This window comes from Perna viridis, chromosome 6 (assembly GCF_037379345.1).
Source record: "Perna viridis isolate PV_CMFRI_1.1 ecotype Kerala chromosome 6, ASM3737934v1, whole genome shotgun sequence".
In the NCBI taxonomy this organism is placed as follows: domain Eukaryota; kingdom Metazoa; phylum Mollusca; class Bivalvia; order Mytilida; family Mytilidae; genus Perna; species Perna viridis.
This window is the reverse complement of record NC_142450.1, coordinates 42346333-42364416: the sequence shown is the minus strand read 5'-3', so window position 1 is coordinate 42364416 and position 18084 is coordinate 42346333. Positions and strand designations below refer to the sequence as shown.

The 18084-nt window shown below is 31.9% G+C and overlaps 1 protein-coding gene across 1 annotated transcript in view; it reads right to left on the bottom strand.

Annotated features, from left to right (window-relative positions):
• Nucleotides 1–18084, bottom strand: part of LOC148615039 (E3 ubiquitin-protein ligase rnf213-alpha-like) — a 124648-nt gene that overhangs the window by 11108 nt on the left and 95456 nt on the right. Inside the window, exons 76-88 of the mRNA XM_088589642.1 lie at nucleotides 17524–17644; nucleotides 17035–17151; nucleotides 16338–16445; nucleotides 15319–15372; nucleotides 12765–12962; nucleotides 12361–12454; nucleotides 10499–10533; nucleotides 7925–8028; nucleotides 6065–6218; nucleotides 3768–3951; nucleotides 1904–1992; nucleotides 1282–1339; nucleotides 444–628 (exon numbers count right to left, since the gene is read on the bottom strand). Of these exons, the coding sequence (XP_088445768.1) occupies nucleotides 444–628; nucleotides 1282–1339; nucleotides 1904–1992; nucleotides 3768–3951; nucleotides 6065–6218; nucleotides 7925–8028; nucleotides 10499–10533; nucleotides 12361–12454; nucleotides 12765–12962; nucleotides 15319–15372; nucleotides 16338–16445; nucleotides 17035–17151; nucleotides 17524–17644 (1501 nt within the window). The remainder of the gene's footprint in view (nucleotides 1–443; nucleotides 629–1281; nucleotides 1340–1903; nucleotides 1993–3767; nucleotides 3952–6064; nucleotides 6219–7924; nucleotides 8029–10498; nucleotides 10534–12360; nucleotides 12455–12764; nucleotides 12963–15318; nucleotides 15373–16337; nucleotides 16446–17034; nucleotides 17152–17523; nucleotides 17645–18084) is intronic.

Below are 18084 nucleotides of genomic sequence, written 5' to 3'. Positions count from 1 at the left end.
TAGCCCATTTGTTTAATATATAGAAACTGTTTACTGTAACATAATCCACATCACCTAATTGTAGTCTAACTTTGAGGTGCTATCAGTCATCTTGTACATACCCATTTGGTGCTCTTATTTTGCGAAAGAAACATAGCGATACAGTAAGTTTAGATTTTATCAAAAGTACTGGAATAATAATAAAATTTTACATATTTTTTTTATTTGGTTTGTGTTGTTTTTGGTTGATAAGTGAGCAAGTATGTTGGGACCACTTTTACCTTAATTACAAATATCTCAAATGATATGGTACCAAATGCCAGATATTTTTGACATGCTATGACCTGTACATCTGAATGGTGCGTTTTACGGAAAACTCGTAAATCCCGCCTAAACGAATTGTGCCAATGAAAACCGTAATTAGTTTAAGAGATAGAAAAATTCTAATTTTGTGTAAAAAATACCTCTTCTAAAAATTGTAGTAAGACAGGACAGTTCTGGTTGGATTTCATAACTGTATGCATGAGGTGATCGATAGAAATACGCTCTCGGAACTGCCAGACCAACTGATTTTCTGAAAGTCTGTTCTTGCGTAAGGGATCAATTTGTTTCTGTGTCTCATACATTAATTGTAGTAAAGGATCTGAGCCTGGTAGAAAAGGTAGAATGTTTAGTGATTTGAACAAAAACACAATGTCTTTATCTTTATAAAATTTAAAACATTAACAAAAATACACGATTTTCGGTCTTCTAATGGCATGGCTTTGAGGTCCTTGTCATCATACGTATATATTAAGTATCCAGACAATACCTTGTGTATAAGTTTATAAATATCTTAGAAATTGTTACATAAGGTACCACACCACAACAGCAAATTAGGGATTGATTGTGATTGCTTTTATTTGAAGCGCTTAGAAAAATTCGCCATCACATTCAGAACTACATAAGGCTAGAAGGGTGTGTAAATACTTGCCAAAAATGTCATAATTATCAATGGCATTAAAATGTATAATGGTTAGGAATACGACATGCAACTCATTTTTCAATGGAGAAAATTGAAGGAACATTTTGTGAATACTCAAAATTTAAATTAAATTTATTAACAAAAGTACTGAAATACGAATTAGTTAATAAAGAAACTAATCTTCTTGTATGCATTATATTCCAACATATTAACAGCCATCACACAAAATAAATGATTTATAGATATGGTTTTAAACGCATTTAAATAAATACGGACAAACGTTTTATTTTAAAATAATTCTTCAACCGACTGCTGAACAATCAAAATCATGGTATTACCAAATCCTTCATCATTCATTATTTTAGTACTGACGTCATGTAGGATTTCGTCACTTGCCTGAAACATAAATTATTTTACAAGTACCTTTTTGTAGATGATACGCCAATAAAGCAGAGAAACGTTTCATTATTTTTCATTCCAGATAATCGGAGAAGAAATAGCAGTACTTTATAAACTACAAAATTTACTATTAAAATAAAACTAGTGGTTTATGCCTGCATGGCTTGGAAAAAAAAGAATTAAACCTTTAAGTCATGTAATTGAGCTCAATAATATGTAAAGTACAAGATATTACACACGATGATTATAGAGAAACGGAAATATGCCGCATAAAACATGCATGCAATTACCAGTCACATTGATATGTTTTGCTTTACAGTTACCAAACAAAAAAAACAAAAAACAAAAACAAAAACAAAAACGACAAAATACACTCTGCTAACTTATTTGAATTGTATTTTTTGGGCATAAAATATTCATTTTTGTGATAGTTTTCTCTTCTAATGATACACATACGGAAGAATGAAATTTAAGGTTTCCTTTCGCTACCTCTAATTTCATGTTTAAGAATGATAAGGAGACAATAAATGTAAAACATTAAAACAAAATATGATCAAGCACCTCAACCAAAGGTCCAATATATCTTTTGTTGAATTCATCTTCCCATGTTGCTCTTACATGCTTATTCTTCAAGAAGCAAATATCATCACCTAAAGAAAATTGTAACAGTGCTTTTAGAATTATTGATAATTGAGATATTTTTACAGGGAACTTAAAATCCGACATTGTCAATAATAACTTAAACCACCGAATGTACGAAAACTTCACAATATCTCAAGGAAACAGTATAAGATCTGAAGAAGTTTTTGTTTCAGATTTTTGGCAAAACGCTTCACTTTGTTTGCTATGTGAATTGGCAGCACGTTTGAAGAGAATATTATATATATTTTTTATTTTGCATTCATTAGTAATTTAAAATATCTGTCAGTCTATCAATTTAATGCAAGTTTCCGGTATAAATCTGCATTAATTTTACTTTTTATTTGATACCCCTTGTATTTCAAAGAAAAAATATTAATTCCTTCTTGAGCCATAAAATAAATTTTGAATACTTCAACAGTTTTTACATCGGACAGATAAAATTAGTAGACTTGTTGACCATTTCTCTCATCAGGATACCAGTAGTGAAATATCAAAATGTTTTACATTTATGCATTCCACATTTTATTTAGTTCAAAAGTTTTAATTTTTAACTTGAAACCACCAAACATTTTTATATCATATGTTTCAAATTGAAAAACTGAGATCAAAGCTCACTTGGTGATACCCTATGAGAGATTTAGATACATTCAGATAGAAACAGGTAATATAAATTTGTCAATGTTATAAATCGTTGTAACCCATAAAAAAGAATTAAAAAACAGAACATCTGGGTACAAGTAGGTTGGACTTGCTAAATATAAAAACGACTACAAATCATCTTCTAAATATGCTAAGGAAGATGTTGCAAAATGCTAGAAATTTTATTCGACAACATATTTGTCCAGTGTGGTGAACGTGTTTTCCAATTGACGATCGGCATTCTACTGGGAATAAATTGTGCTTGCTACTCGTTGGCCTATTCTTAACTCTTACGAGGCTTACTTTAAAGCTGATCTAATCAAAAAAGAAAAAAAAGTTACACAAGACACTTTGACCCCTCTTCCTGTTATATAGATGACATATTGTTTTAAACAATCCTTTATCGGGAATTCCATGAATCTCATCTTCTCGAAAGAACTTCAGATAAATGACACTGCAGACATTGTGAAGTCAGCGTCATATCTTGACATACACTTGGAGATCGATAGAAAGGAAAACTTATGAACAAACTTTATGACAATGCGCTGACTTGTCATTCAATATTGTCATCTTTCTTTTCTTCTGTGGCAATATCCCTTCATCACCTACGTATGGAGTTTATATAAACACAACTCGTATGTATACTAGAGCATACCGAAACTACGCGGACTATTTGTACCGCGCCAGACTTCTTTCTATTACGCTTCTGGAACAAGGCTATGTTGCTACAGAAGTTTCGTGCTGCTCGTCATCATAAACTCGTGGATCGTTACGGTGTATCCATCTGCACTATGAAAATCGATTTGTCGATTGTGCCATAGTTTTTTCTTTCTTTTTCCCACCCTGTACGTGACATTTTATGAGCAACTCAGCAGGTGTTCCTAGAGTACGCCTATCCAACTGGTGCTCCTGGTCCATGCTTCCAGTCCGGGTGGCCCATTTAATCTTTGTACACCTTATCACCATGAACCGGCTTGATTTACAGTGTCAGTAGAACAAAATGAAAATTCATCGCGTATTCTTATTCAAATTTAAGTTACACATAAATCATTTTCATTTTACATACACACAACGAACTTTTTGTTTTACAATGATTTTTTTCAAGGAAATTAATTGAAGTCTTTAATGAGCATTGACTACTTACTTATGTTTACTGGTCCAAGATCATTGGTAAAGTTAGATAACAGTTTATGAATCAGTATGAGCACATTCTCAACACTCTTCCCAAGAACAGCGGATATTGATGCTAAATCCTTCTGTATATGCTCTATCAGGAAAAGTGGAACGTCTGTTTCCTGAATATCAGGCTTTATAGCATCACAAATGGCCTATAAGAGAGAAAATATATGACACACTTTCATTTAGATGTCCGTTGTGAAAAAAAAACCAAAAACAAAAAAAACAAAAACAGAAAAAAAAAACCAAAAAACAATATAAAACAATATAAAACAAACAAATCCTGTCAAAAAATATAAGATGTCGGGAAAGCTCCTAGTAACTTACTAAATATTCGGCGTTTGTAATGTAGTGCTCATTTTCAATATATCTTCGAGAATTTGATGAATTCATTAAATTATTATGAAAACATTATGTGCATACAGTATGTCTGAATAAATTACAAATAAGAATTCATTTGCACGTAAATCATCTGTAACAACATGTATGCTAGATATTAAAGAGTAATCAAGGGAACCAAGGTTATAGCGGTAATCAAAAGAATGTATTCCAGGGACAAAGACCAGACATGGAAAACAGACATACACAACAAAGAACATAAAGTAACTAAAATCATACATACAAAGTAACAAAAGTAAATGAGCAACTGGGACTCCACTAAAAACTAGGAGCATGAACCAGGTGCACCGGTAGGGTAAGCGTCCTCTGCTTTTCTAGAAACACCCGCCGAGTCCGGGGTAGACAAACGAGGAAAGGTAAACTATGACCCGTTGAATAAATCAGTTTTCATGGTGCAGATGGATACACCATAACGATCCACGAGTTCATGATGACGACCATAAAACTTCTGTAGTGATGACTTCAATTTTGTAGGAACATAAAGATAATATTATTTGTTTCTAACATATTAGGTGGGCAAATGAAATTCTATTTGTCTGTGGGCTATCAAAAACTTCAACAAAAGTAATCACTAGTACTGTTATAATTGTAAATCGCCCCTTGAAAACGATTAAAAACATCTACGCAGACCAAAGAGATTCTACCTTAAGCACTAAAAATGTTACATGGCAACCTCATTTTCGAGTTTAGGGGAAATATTTTCAGTTTTATTACAAAACTTATGCAGTAATATAAACACTTTTCTTTTTCGAAAACAATTGGCGGAATAAAGTTGTAAAAAAACATGCACAAGTATTTTGGTCTGTTATCATAACCTTCAAGCATAAAGTAAAAGATTAAGCACAAAAATATAAAGGTTCACACAATATTGAACCCATCATTACATCATTTTCTTTGACGTGTTTTTCAACAAACGGTCGGCCATCCAATGGGAAGAAATTGTGCTCCTCTTATCGCTGACCCATCGTTAGATGTACCAGTTTCGGGAATTATATTCATCGCATCTACCCCCAAATAACTTGAAATACAGAATACTACAGACACTGTAAAGTCAGCCTTATATCTTGACCTACACTCAGAGATCGATAGAAAAGGAAAACTTTTGACAAAACTATACGACGAATGCAATGACTTAATTCCGTATCTTCAAATTTCCTTTCATCTGTGGCAACATCCCTTAACAACTCATTTGTTATGCCAAGACTTGTAATAACTACGCAGACTTTTTTGTACTCACAAGACTTTCCCTATTAGGCTTCTGTGACATAATTATGTTGCTACAAAATTGAAGCAATCACTACAGAAGTTTTATGGTCGTCACCATGAACTCGTGGGTATGTATGGTGTACTCACCTGCACCACAAGAACGGATTTGTTCAATGTCATAGTTTTCCCTTTCCTTTTCGTCTTCCCCGGACATGGCTTTTTATTATCAACTTGGTGGGTGTTTCAAGAAAAGCAGAGTACTCTTACCCTACTACCTGTTATTTATTCAGTTTTTTTCATGTTCTTTGTTATGTGTGTATGTCTTTCGTGTGTACTCTTTATCCGTGAATTGAAATCCTTTTTTTCTGGAATTTTGGTTCCCATTATTAAACTTTCTCTTTAATTGAATTAAATCAGCAAATATTATTCAAACACTGCTACTATATGGTCTTTGGAATGAATCAAAACTTGACAGTTTTAATAATTTACGGAAAAGAATTGGTCCATGTTAGCTTATTAACATGACACATGGGACAAATATCACACAATTGACAAGACAGTATTGCTACATGTACATTAAAGATATATCATATATCATATTCAATGCAAAATCATGAAAATAAAATAAATATTTAATATTCAGATTGCATGTATACTTACAGTTCTGTTGGTATTGGCTCCAACATACATAGCAATATGTAAAAGAAGTCTCATAACGGCACAGCTTGCTTTTGAAAGCGATCTTTCTGGACAAGACACATTGTTTCTAGCTATAGCCGTCCCAAGAATATGACCAGTTTCTGTCGCATCCTTCCTGTCGAAACATAGGAAAACAGTGCCATTTAAATCAGAAAGGATTTTCCTTTTAATTCTACAATTAGAATGTCAAGATTTAGTATAAGAAACATGCATACATAAAACTATATACATGTAACCCATAACAAATAACAATCTTACAAAGAACCTACGGAAACTTAAAGAAAAGACAATGAATGTAAATGATTGACTCAAACATCACAACAAACATCAACAAGAAGCAGTAGATTATATGAATGCAAAATAGAGGTAAATGTTATTTTCTTCTGAAAATACCTTGCACGTATAAATAACTCATTTCTAGTAGAAAAAACAGAAGACAGTAACGATGCTCTTATTTTCACATGGGTGTTACAAGCGGAATACTGTAGGCATTAATGTATTGCATCCAATACTCGCAGGGAGAGTTCGACTGATGGGGAGATTCATGTTTTTTTTTAACGAGGAGACACAATATTCAATTTGTTAAGACGTTAATGAAACTAACCAGTTTCTAGTATTAACCCTCAGTCTTGATATAACATATCCCCGAATATTGAAAGTAAATTCATATTACAGAGATTTATTTTGTTTTAGTTCTTGTTTCTTTTTTTTTTTTTTTGAATTTATCAGAAATAAAAAGAACAAATAGTATTTGAACTTCTTATATTCAATTGGACACTTGTTACTCCCGGAGATTTATCAATTCAATTTGGATTCTTCCAATTTCGAAAAAGTATTATACGTCATTCTTACCCCAAAAAGAAGAAACACACACTACTTGGTTAAAAGTCTCCACACTTTGTAAACAAACTATTCGAAATCTTCATCTAAGTATACAGATGAATATGATGTCAAAAATGCTAGAATTCTTTTATCGACATTTATGTCCAGTGTTGTGAACGTGTTTTTAAAAAGACGATCGGTATTCCAATGAGAACAAAATGTGCTCCGTTACTCACTGACCTTATTCTTACCTTCTATAAAATTGCCTTTACAGCTGATCTGAGTCAAAAGAATTAACATCATATAGCCAGATCTTTTGATCTCATTTTTCTCTGTATAGTTGACGTATTATGTTAAAAAAACAGTTTCTGGGATTTTAAATATCTTGAGTTTAAGGACACAACAGACACTATGAAGTCAGCCTCATATTCTGACCTACACTCAGAGATCGATGGAAAGGGAAAATTAATGACCAAACTATAGACAGACGCGATGACTTTTCATTCGGTTTCGTCAACATTCATTTCATATGTTGTAACATCACTTTTCACACCTGTGTATGGAGATTTGATATTACAACTCATACTGTATGTCTTAAATTACCAAAATAACCCGGACTATTTGTGCCGTGGTAGACTTCTTACAATTATGTTCTGGTAATGTTGATACAAGATGAATTCATCGCTACAGAAGTTTTATGGTCGTCATCTTGAACTCGTAATAAAAAAAGAACGCCTACCCTACCGGCATACCTACCTGGACAATGTTCCCAGATTTTAGTGGAGTCCGCGTTGCTTATTTACTTTTGTTTCTTTGTACGTTTTTGTTTGGTTATTATATGGACATTGTTGTGTGTGTCTTTTTCCCTTGTCTGGTCTTTATCTTTGGAATATAATCGTTTGGTTTCCGCTCTGTTGTTTTGATTACTTTTGGATTCAAATACCAAAAAGGTAACAAATTTTTCGGTGAGTTACTCAGTGTGCAATACGTAAACAATACCCGTCGTCTATGGCATTGTTTGATAACAGTCGATGATACTCTCCACCAATCTGCATTCCACATCCTGGTTCTGCACATCTACCTAGGGTATAGGGTCTACCACACTGCAGTGTAAAAAGAACGTTGATGGTATCGCATTGTTTTTGTTGATGGAATCGTTCTGATTCAATAGCAAAGATGTTATATCATAATGCAATAAAGAACATTTGCTTTGAAAGTATACGGTATATGGTATATTCGATCCTCAACAAAATGAAACGACACTACATAGAACTAAATTACAATGCACTTTCCTGTCAATAGAACAGAGCAAACATTGTACATACGAAATGTATCAGCCTATTGACTTTTTCTGTAAAAGTCAGTACATCACCTTTTCAGTAGACCAATGGAAACTCGTAGAAGAAGCATTCAAGACAAATGATAAAAGAAAAAAGGTGAGCTTGAAAGGAGGACAGGGGACATTATAACAGCATCTTATGTTCGATTTTAGGATGAAAATTCAACAGAACAGTATAGCTCGATTTTATTACTTGACGTTATTTTCACGTTTTCCAATAATTTATTATTTTTAGAAAGTAACTTTAACTCATAATTGATAAAAAGATATATACTAACCTTAATGTTATTTCATTAGTACACCATAATTCATTTCATCTATAGATTAAATTAGTGTAGGAATAGCTCAAATGACGTCAAATTCTAAATAATATTAGGAAAATTAAAAAAAAATTATCCCTGATCGCTTTTTAATGATTTCTGGATCGCATTATCCAGACGTAGTTATAGATATTTCAAAAAGAAAGCACAAGTTGCATTTAAACTAATATGAGCATCTACGTTAAGATGAAGGGCCTTGGGAATTTTCTACAGGATTCTGACCACAAATAGGACAATTCTCAAAAATTGCTTAAATATCTGAAATTTCCATTAGAATTTATAAAAAACCCTTTTTCTTCATAAATTGAGAAAAAATTAACTCAAGGAATAGTACAAAACAAATTGAATATTCGTTTTGAACATTTTTGCTCTTTCATTCGGCAATTTCAAAAGAAGCATTGTTTTACAATTACAATGTATTGTTTTTCGCGTTTTGTGATTTATTTTCTTTCAAGCGAAAGTGCATATATATTGTTAAACAATAAATCACTTGAATCGTAGACTTTTACTGTCTTTAACAACATTTTCATTATGCAAGGTCTATCTCTTAAATGACTTGACAAGTTTTATTTTTAAAGAGAAGGTTTTTAGTTCGAGCCTGACACTAACATATTTTATGTGCTTTGGTTATTATCTTTTTCCCATTATAATTTTCTCCTTAGTTAATGATAACTGTGTTTTTGTTTCAAAGAACAATTCGTATATCTAAAAATAAATGATGCTATGACATGAATACTTTGGTCCAGCAATTTACGAAATATATGTTCCGTTTGTGACGTAATCAAATTACCTAATTGTTGAATTAATTCATGAGTACTGTGACCGCGAAAGCAGGAAAATTGCCCATGTGCTTTGTGCATTTATCCTGTTTGTGTGTCTTTAAAATTGTCATTGTCATTCTTTCTATACATGCATATCTATTCTATATATATATATACAATGTACATCTATGATATTCCCTTAAATAACAGTAAAACTGTCAATGAATCATAGATTGCCAAACCAGGCCAATTAAGAATTTGTTGTGTCAGTAAGATTTATGACGTTCGCAACACAGTTGCCTTTTACTCAAAGAAGTGTGGAAGTCATAAATGGAGCACAAATGAGTAAAAGGAATCATCACGTAATATCTTATTTTAATTGGACGAGTTTACATTGCATATTAAAAACTGGACATGCAGAGCATGAGTAGTGATATTTCGTCTTAATTTTCGGATATAGAAGAAGATAATTGCCCAATGAAATATTGTAAATTAAGTCATATTTGAATGTAGCATATATGGAATTATTTAGAATGAAATATTAATGTTAACTTTTCTCGTTAAGTGATTTGGAGCGTAAATATACTTTTAAAATAATTTAATTAAATCCAATCAGCAATTTCCGTTAAGGTGTTCATGAAATGTTATCGTAATTTAAAGTTAACGTTATTTATCATTTTGAAGAAATAACATTTTATACAAAATTTATTTAAATAAAATTTACTTTTAAATATACAACTTTCTGATATTTTACAAACATCTTTACTCAATAGAAAATATCCCGATTCCGAACTTCGAATAGCAGGCATTATTTTACGGTTCAAAAGCTGACATGACAAAGAAAAGACGTCAACGATACTAAAAAATCTTCGTTTACAAGCTGGATAGTATTGCTCCAACATAATTCCAATAGTCTTTAATCGAATTCATATTTTTTTGGGTGTGTGTGTAAATTTTTGAATTAAGTATGACAACAATTAAAGGTTGATATTTAAAATTCTGCATAAAATTAATTTCCGAATTAGTATGTTATATATCGTTCATGACTTAGCAGGTTTATGATGATATACATGCGTCATACTATTATTATCAATCGACCAAGGCGATACCCTGTTAAGGTACTATTGGAGAAGTAAATAATGATCAGACTTACATTTCCAATCAAGTACAGGTGGCCGTTTGGACATTCTACAATAGAAACATTATTTTACTGGCGTCAGTGTTAATCAAATTAGGCCATCGTTTTTGCTTCATCAGGTCCATGCACCACAAAACTTGAAAAATTACTTACGTATGAGAACATTCTAAACCCTTTGTGAGTTTTCAATTTCAAAGACTTTGATTGAGTCACCATGGATGTTAAGAATATTCTCAGACTTAAGTGTATTTTTTTTCACTTTTGTTGCTCCGGAAATAGCTACCTCAGTCAGTTGCTCATTCAGTTGAAGATAGAAAAAAGAAGTTTACAGACAATATCAAAATAATAGTAAGAACTATCGGAGGTTATTGAAAGTAGATTTAAAAGATGGTCTTTCTTTCAGTAGAGAACTTATACATAGAGAAATTAAATATTTGTCAACGTGAACATTCGTAATTTGAATTCATTTATCTTATATAGAAATGCCATATAAACAGAAAAGAAAAAAAAATATCGACGTAAAGCAGGCTACAGATGAGTCATATAGAAAATCTTGAACGCTCATTACTCGATAGCGAGATGAATATTTAAGACATGCAACCTTCTGATCTGTCATTATTTCATCGTCGCTTGTACCATCACCAAAACGTTAAAAATAAAGAGCTGTGCTTTAAGCGCATGATACGTACGGTGTCGTTTTAACTTGTCCTTATGCTTTTAATGAATTGATTTTGATGAACTAAAAATACTGTGAGCCCTGTTCAATATCCTCCCCCACCAAAACAAAAGGGTGAATAAAAAATGCATAAAAAATTTGGCACTACCAAGTCTACCTCAAGTTTGTTGTCTTGATTTTTTACCCATACATTTCTATCTTGTTCAAAACACACTTTTCTGACAAGGTTACCAAGTACGTCTTATATTTATCAGTCGATCATCATAACTAATGGTCCTTTTTCAACGATTTTTCAACAAATAAAATTTCCTTGGCCGCCGTTTTCGCCTTTTTAAAGAGTAAAACTTCAATAGATATGAACTGAATTTTTATTCCGTTATTATGCGAAAACTTGAAAATCACCCCCTTTTTAAGTATATAAAATCAAAACACGAAAATGAAAAATCTGAAATTTATAAAAATCGAAAGCGAGCTTACGTCAATTGATATGAACAATTCACCATAGTTTATAAAAGTCGGTGAAAGTGTTTTTGGATTATTTTCCGTGACTGGTTTAATTTGCTCAACTAAGCGATACAACTCACCACTTAATATTACCAGACACTTATGTACAAATAATGATACATCTTACATTTCAAGTGCCACATTTAAAGCTAGTCATGAAGGAGTGTGTCGACGGGACCCTTGATGTCGTTCCATTAAAGAATTTGGCATATCATTTGGCAATTATATTGGTTAAAAGTTTGCAGGTATAAACTAGAAAAAAATGTGAACAATGCTCATTGTATTGATATTTTGACTCCTCCAAATGACAAATTGCCTCTTTCGACAGACATCGATTTTTTTTTTATCAAAATCTACAAAAAGGGATGCATGATAGGATTGTGAAATAAAGATTATGTAAAAGTTTTATTAGATTCTGTTGTGAATGTATCTCTCTGCCTTACGGAGGGGACAGAGACACCACTGTCAAAATATACCCCACACTTTACAAGTAGGAGATATAAAGAATCGTTGTCCATGGACTAAACAGCCAAAAGACCACATTACCCAAGGTCTTAAGCAATAGGCGCTTCCTTCATGAACCAATTAAAATTAAAATTAAAATCGTTTATTCGTAAATGGGTAGTTAACACGGACTCAGAAGACAAAAACATGCCTGTCATGTGCAAGGGTTAGAAGTTTTTAGAAGTTTACTTACTATAAAACACTAGTTTTTCGTATCCCTTTGCAGCATTAAGTGCTTCTTTAATAAGATCAATGTCTACCTGAGGCATTGTTGGAAAATATGATTGCTGAAATAATAATAAGCATCATAATAGGTAAAGGTAATTTTATATAAATCACGCTCTATTCAAAACATATGATAAATATGTTATTGCTAGACATATTTCATTTTAACTTTCAATTTAGTATTTTCCAGTAGATGTTGCTAAATATTGTTTGTGAATTTCCTACACAAATAGAATTTTAATTGATATACATTTTTTGCATGAATGCAATATGTCATTTTTAAAATTATTACTGCTCCTTTCAATGTTTTAGTACTTAGTACAAAATCATGTTTATAGCAACAAATCACCAAATAAAGTTAAATGTTCTTACAATCATACGGTCTGGCCTAAGAGCAAAGTTCAAAAATGGAGACAAAAGTGTTTTCTGTCCAGGAATCAGCTTGAACAGAATCAGACAGTGTGTCAAAAGACAAGACAATCCTTGCTGACCAAGATTCATTCCTTTATGTACATTCCTTTCTAAATCATATTTCCAAGTTCTGTTTTTCAGCAGATTTCCGATCAATTCCTAAAATGACATGTTTTAATAGTGATCACCTGTGAACATGAATATTCACAATTATATTTCTCCTTTGGAAATTTCACTGGTTAAAGTTTCCTTTACTGCTTGTAATGAAGAGTGCAATGCTTTGATTTAAATGTCGTCTATTAATGACATTGTAATTGCTGATGTTCGTTCACAAACCTATCGACATTTGTAACATTATTTTGTTCACTTTAAAAACCAGAAACTACTTATCGATACTTATGCTAGCCTATGAACATAATTACAAATATGAATCATGAAGAAACAAAAGTCAACGTCTTCAGGCTCTAAAGAGTATGAATAGCTCACTTGATGAATTTTGAATTATATAGTCATTTAATTTGATCATTAAAACAAAGGTTGAGAGAGTTCCCTGTTCTTAAATTATTCGTACTATCCACTGAACCACCTGAGCCATGTAAATGCACATATATACAGCCCAAGATTTAATTTCCCATATTGTTTCAATTATAACCTTTTAGAAATTGAAAGTACTCAATGGGCTACATGAGCTACATAGAAAGAGGATCAATTGTAGAGGTTATTAAGGTTATTAACCCTATGAAGTTTCCAAAAAAAAAAGCTTTTTGGTTTCAAAATAGTTGATATTTGACAATTGACTAATCACCAGCCAAAATAACATCTGACAGCCATCTTGTTCAATCAAGCGAAACCAAAGTTTATCATGTGTATAAGTTGTTTCTTTCTGTTACGTTTGGACACCACTGACGGCTTAGTAAAACCAGATATATTGGCCAAATGTGTTTCTCCGTAAGGTTTCTACGACACATCAGACTGACCACAGATCCACTGAGCCGCCGGAGCAACACAAAAAATAGATCGTTTGATATTGATGTCATTTCCCTATCAAGTTTCAAAATATTGGCATCTATGGTTTCAGAAGAGATGATCATAGGAAATTGTCCAATCCGAAACCTAGATATATATTGATCAAATGGAATTAAAAGTAAACCGTTTATATAAAGATATTCATGCATAAATAATGCTTGCAAGTTTGTTTTAAACTTGTCCTGAGTTTCATGTAGTTGAGGAAAATGTGAAAAGTTTGCGGAGAACGGACACAAAGTTATGGCATAAGCACACTAGGACCTTTTGTCCAAGGTGAGCTAATACAAATTAAGATAAGAGATGCACAAAAGCATCACATGATACAGAAAGTAAATGACTTTAAATAATTACATTCTGCATTTTCAGAGAAACATCGGATGAAAAAAAAGGTATTTCCTGGGACAAAAAATGTCCGTATGTTGTATCAGGAAGCACGCTAAAAATCATTCATATTCATATGCAAAATAAATAGTGCATACAAATATTTTGTGATTAAGAACTGGAAGTGTCATAGAATAATTTCAATTAGCGTTTTCGGAGAAGTTTCGGAGTGGAATTGTCCTCATGTGGTCGACGAATGACATATTTTCAAATTCCATATTTGCAAAAACAAAACTAGTTCAGTCTTTCAAATGGAAATTCAAAATAGTAGGTACGCAAGGGCATCATGTTCTGGAATTGTATGTAACCTTAACTTTCATAGAATTCAATCATGTGGTAACGGAGGGATGATGTCCTCATCTTATTTGATGATTGAAGAGTCGACATGGTTTTTTTTAATAAATCTCCAAAAGTAATTCAGATAGATAGGCAAAATAAGAGGCACGAATAGCACCATTTAAGTAAAAATATGGTTATATAGTTTTAGACAACAGGTTACCCCTGTATTTTTATAAAAATTAACAGGTGTTTTTTGGTCACTTTGTTGAGAACTTCTGTCTTAAAGACTAGAATATAGAGCTCTTATGATTACAAAATGTTTTTGCGATCTTTTGATATTGATGGTGTTATATTGCAACTTAAAAGAGAAAATCTGAAAAGATTTTTACTTATTAAACTTGCCATCTAAAATGTTTTGATATTGAACTATTTTATTGTGATCATAATTAAATACATGTTACTTGATGCTACTGTAACATTCAACAAGAACTCACTTACACTTATTCTAAATAAATCATATCAGATCAGATTTCAACTTTAAAAAAAAAAAACATTTTATTGATTTCATGATAATTCTTTCACCAACACTTCTTCGTATCAATCTAAATCGTTTTAGTTACATTCATGCCAAGTAATCAAAATTCAATAAAACATCAATGGCTCCCTTACAGCTTAACAGCTTAAAATACATTCGAATTACTGTATTACTGATCGTCAAGATTTGTTCTTTATGCTAAAGGTCCACGTAACTCATTCCGCTACTGAGGATTGTAGAATATTTTTTACTGAATCATTGAAAATAACAAAGACCTAATTTAAGAATACTTACTCTGTCCATGAATTCAGAACGTTTTGATAGTGTTCCTTGCAGAAATGTTCTTGTCTAGAAACAAATTGAATAAAGATTCACTGGGAGTAAAGGAACACAAGACTAACGATGGAACCCTCAAAATGACAATGAATAGTTCATCTTTAATGAATTCTACTAGCACCAGAGAGTAGATTACAAAGGTGTTATTTAATGATAATTTTGGTTATTTGGAAACAACAGCACATTATCTACTTCCCTGTGATAAATACGCAGCCATTTGAGAAACGAATCTATTTTCCCTTGATCTTGTAATTCCATTAACATCCAAAATCTTGTTTCATGGGTCAGATACCTTAACTTTAGACCAAAACATACAGCTTTTTACAAATGTGCAAAAGTAAATACTAGGCAGGAATAGATTTATGAACACCTAAATACAACCATTGTACTTATAATGCATTTTAATCTTCTTTTTCTTTTTTTAGCTGAGTCCGAGTTGCTGATTTACTTTTGTTACTTTATATGTATTATTTTAGTTACTTTATGTTCTTTTTTGTGTTTGTCTGTTTTCCATGTCTAGTCTTTGGCCCTGGATTACATTCTTTTGATTTCCGCTAGAATCTTGGTTCCTTTGATTACTCTTTTCCATATATCATATTATATTAAAAGCATATTTTTCAAAACACCTGTGAAAGTGCCAAAGTCCTACATAAAATCAATACCTCATTGTTTGAAGGAGATGGACTTTGTATAAGCTTTGCTTGTTTTCGAATCCTTGCCATGTAATTATTGTATTTATTGTATAATTATTGTAATTGTATTATAACTATGTTTTAACTAAGTTCGTTACGTATGCAAAATGTCTACTCAGTTCCAAAATTTCATTATGCAACCCTGGATGGACAGACCGTAGGACGAAATATGCCTTTTCTGATTAAGATTGACTATTTAATTAAATTAAAACAATGAACTAAAATGACGAAAATAATGGTGATGGCTAATGATTAAATATCTAGAACACGTCCAAAAATACACACCCGGTCGGGGAATTTACGATGATCTCCATCGAAAATATTTTCCATGTTGAATTCTCTATACACAACCAGATTAAAAAGTACGTCTTGTTTCCATCGACTCCCGCCTCCCTAGATAAGGAAACATTTTATAAATCAATAATTATACCACAGTAAAAACTTATCATGCATTCACATTAAAGCGAATGCACAAAATACCTAAAAAAAACTGATAAGTAGCAACAATGGCATTAATTTAGATATACTTAACGTAATTTCTTCATAACAAATTGCACACTACTCCAGTTCAAATTAAAATTCAACCGATAGGAAGTTAAAGTACATACAATCATAAAATAAATACGAGTTGTCATTAGTTTGAAACCTAACCGACCAGACAAAAACAAGCGCAGCTCCATGCATATAACTTAAAAATAATAATATAGCTGCGCAATGTTTATAAATTTAGCGGATGATACGTCCGTCGACTGATATATCAAACATTGAGTTAACACGCAAAAATCATTCAGTTGGGTGGGATGCGCTGAAAGCGTTTTTCAGTAAGAGTACGAAAACAGAAAAAAAAAAACCTATAACAACAGGCTCCCAGAAGCCTGATTCGCTCACCTGGTTAAATGTTTGCCTTTCAAGGGCAATAACTCTAACAAGGAGTTGAACATTTTAAAGTCTATTGTAATTGATAATTGATATCTATTTTTACCTGTAATAGCTCACATAGCTTTTCAACGTCTTCACTTAAAGCTGCTTTAACAAATAATTCCCTCATCTCGTTGTATCCTTCTCCACAGGTCAAAAACATATCATTTATCCTTTCGACCTGCATACATAATATGGCTTAGACTACCTGAACAAGAGCTTTCTTTTTCGATAATTAAGTAAACTTAATTTCGCCATTTCAAAGCAAATATGGACATTAAGAAATTTGAAATTAGTTCGCTTTTTTTCAAAACTTGACATTGTATATATGACTTTGTATTTGATCCATGGAAAATGAAATAAATTAGGTATAAGGTTAATAGATATTGCAAATATAGCTTGTGTACAGGGAGTATTTGAAAAGTGTATAATAGCATTCGTATTATTGTAAAATATAAAACGACAGTTGGTGAATTAAATATAATTATTCATGATTATATTTTACACAAATCAATATTCGGGTTCATATACGAATTTAATGCCATTGCTTTACCTCTTTTCTCTGGAGTTCAGGAGGACTTATCCATCGCTTCATTGTTTCCTCACAATTATTTAAAATAGCCTGATAACAGTCTTTTCCATAGTTTCTACATACATATTTGACCAAATATCGACTGAAAATGAAACAGATGATCTTGATAGGGTAGTTTGCGCAAAAAAAATAACTTCTTTACAATATTTTGCATGCAACGTCATGCTTAAAATACCCACACCGAACCAATTCAAACCTTGAAATGGAAGACACTGTCCAAGCCATGATGCAAAAGCATATATCAATTTTCTTAGCATTACTTTGAATTGAAGCTGATAAAAAATATAAAAAAATATTTAAAAAAATATAAAAAAGTAGGCCCACAAGTAGAAGTTCGCATATAGATGTGACTTTAAAATTATTATTTCAACAAAAAAAAAACAAAAAACAAAAACAAAACAAAACAAAAAAAACTGCATCTGTCTAGAAACAAGTATAAATTTACGTATTTGTACAAATGAATGTTCATTAATATAGCTGTATTTCATCATGTCCCAAATTGTAGAAACCCTGAATATTAAA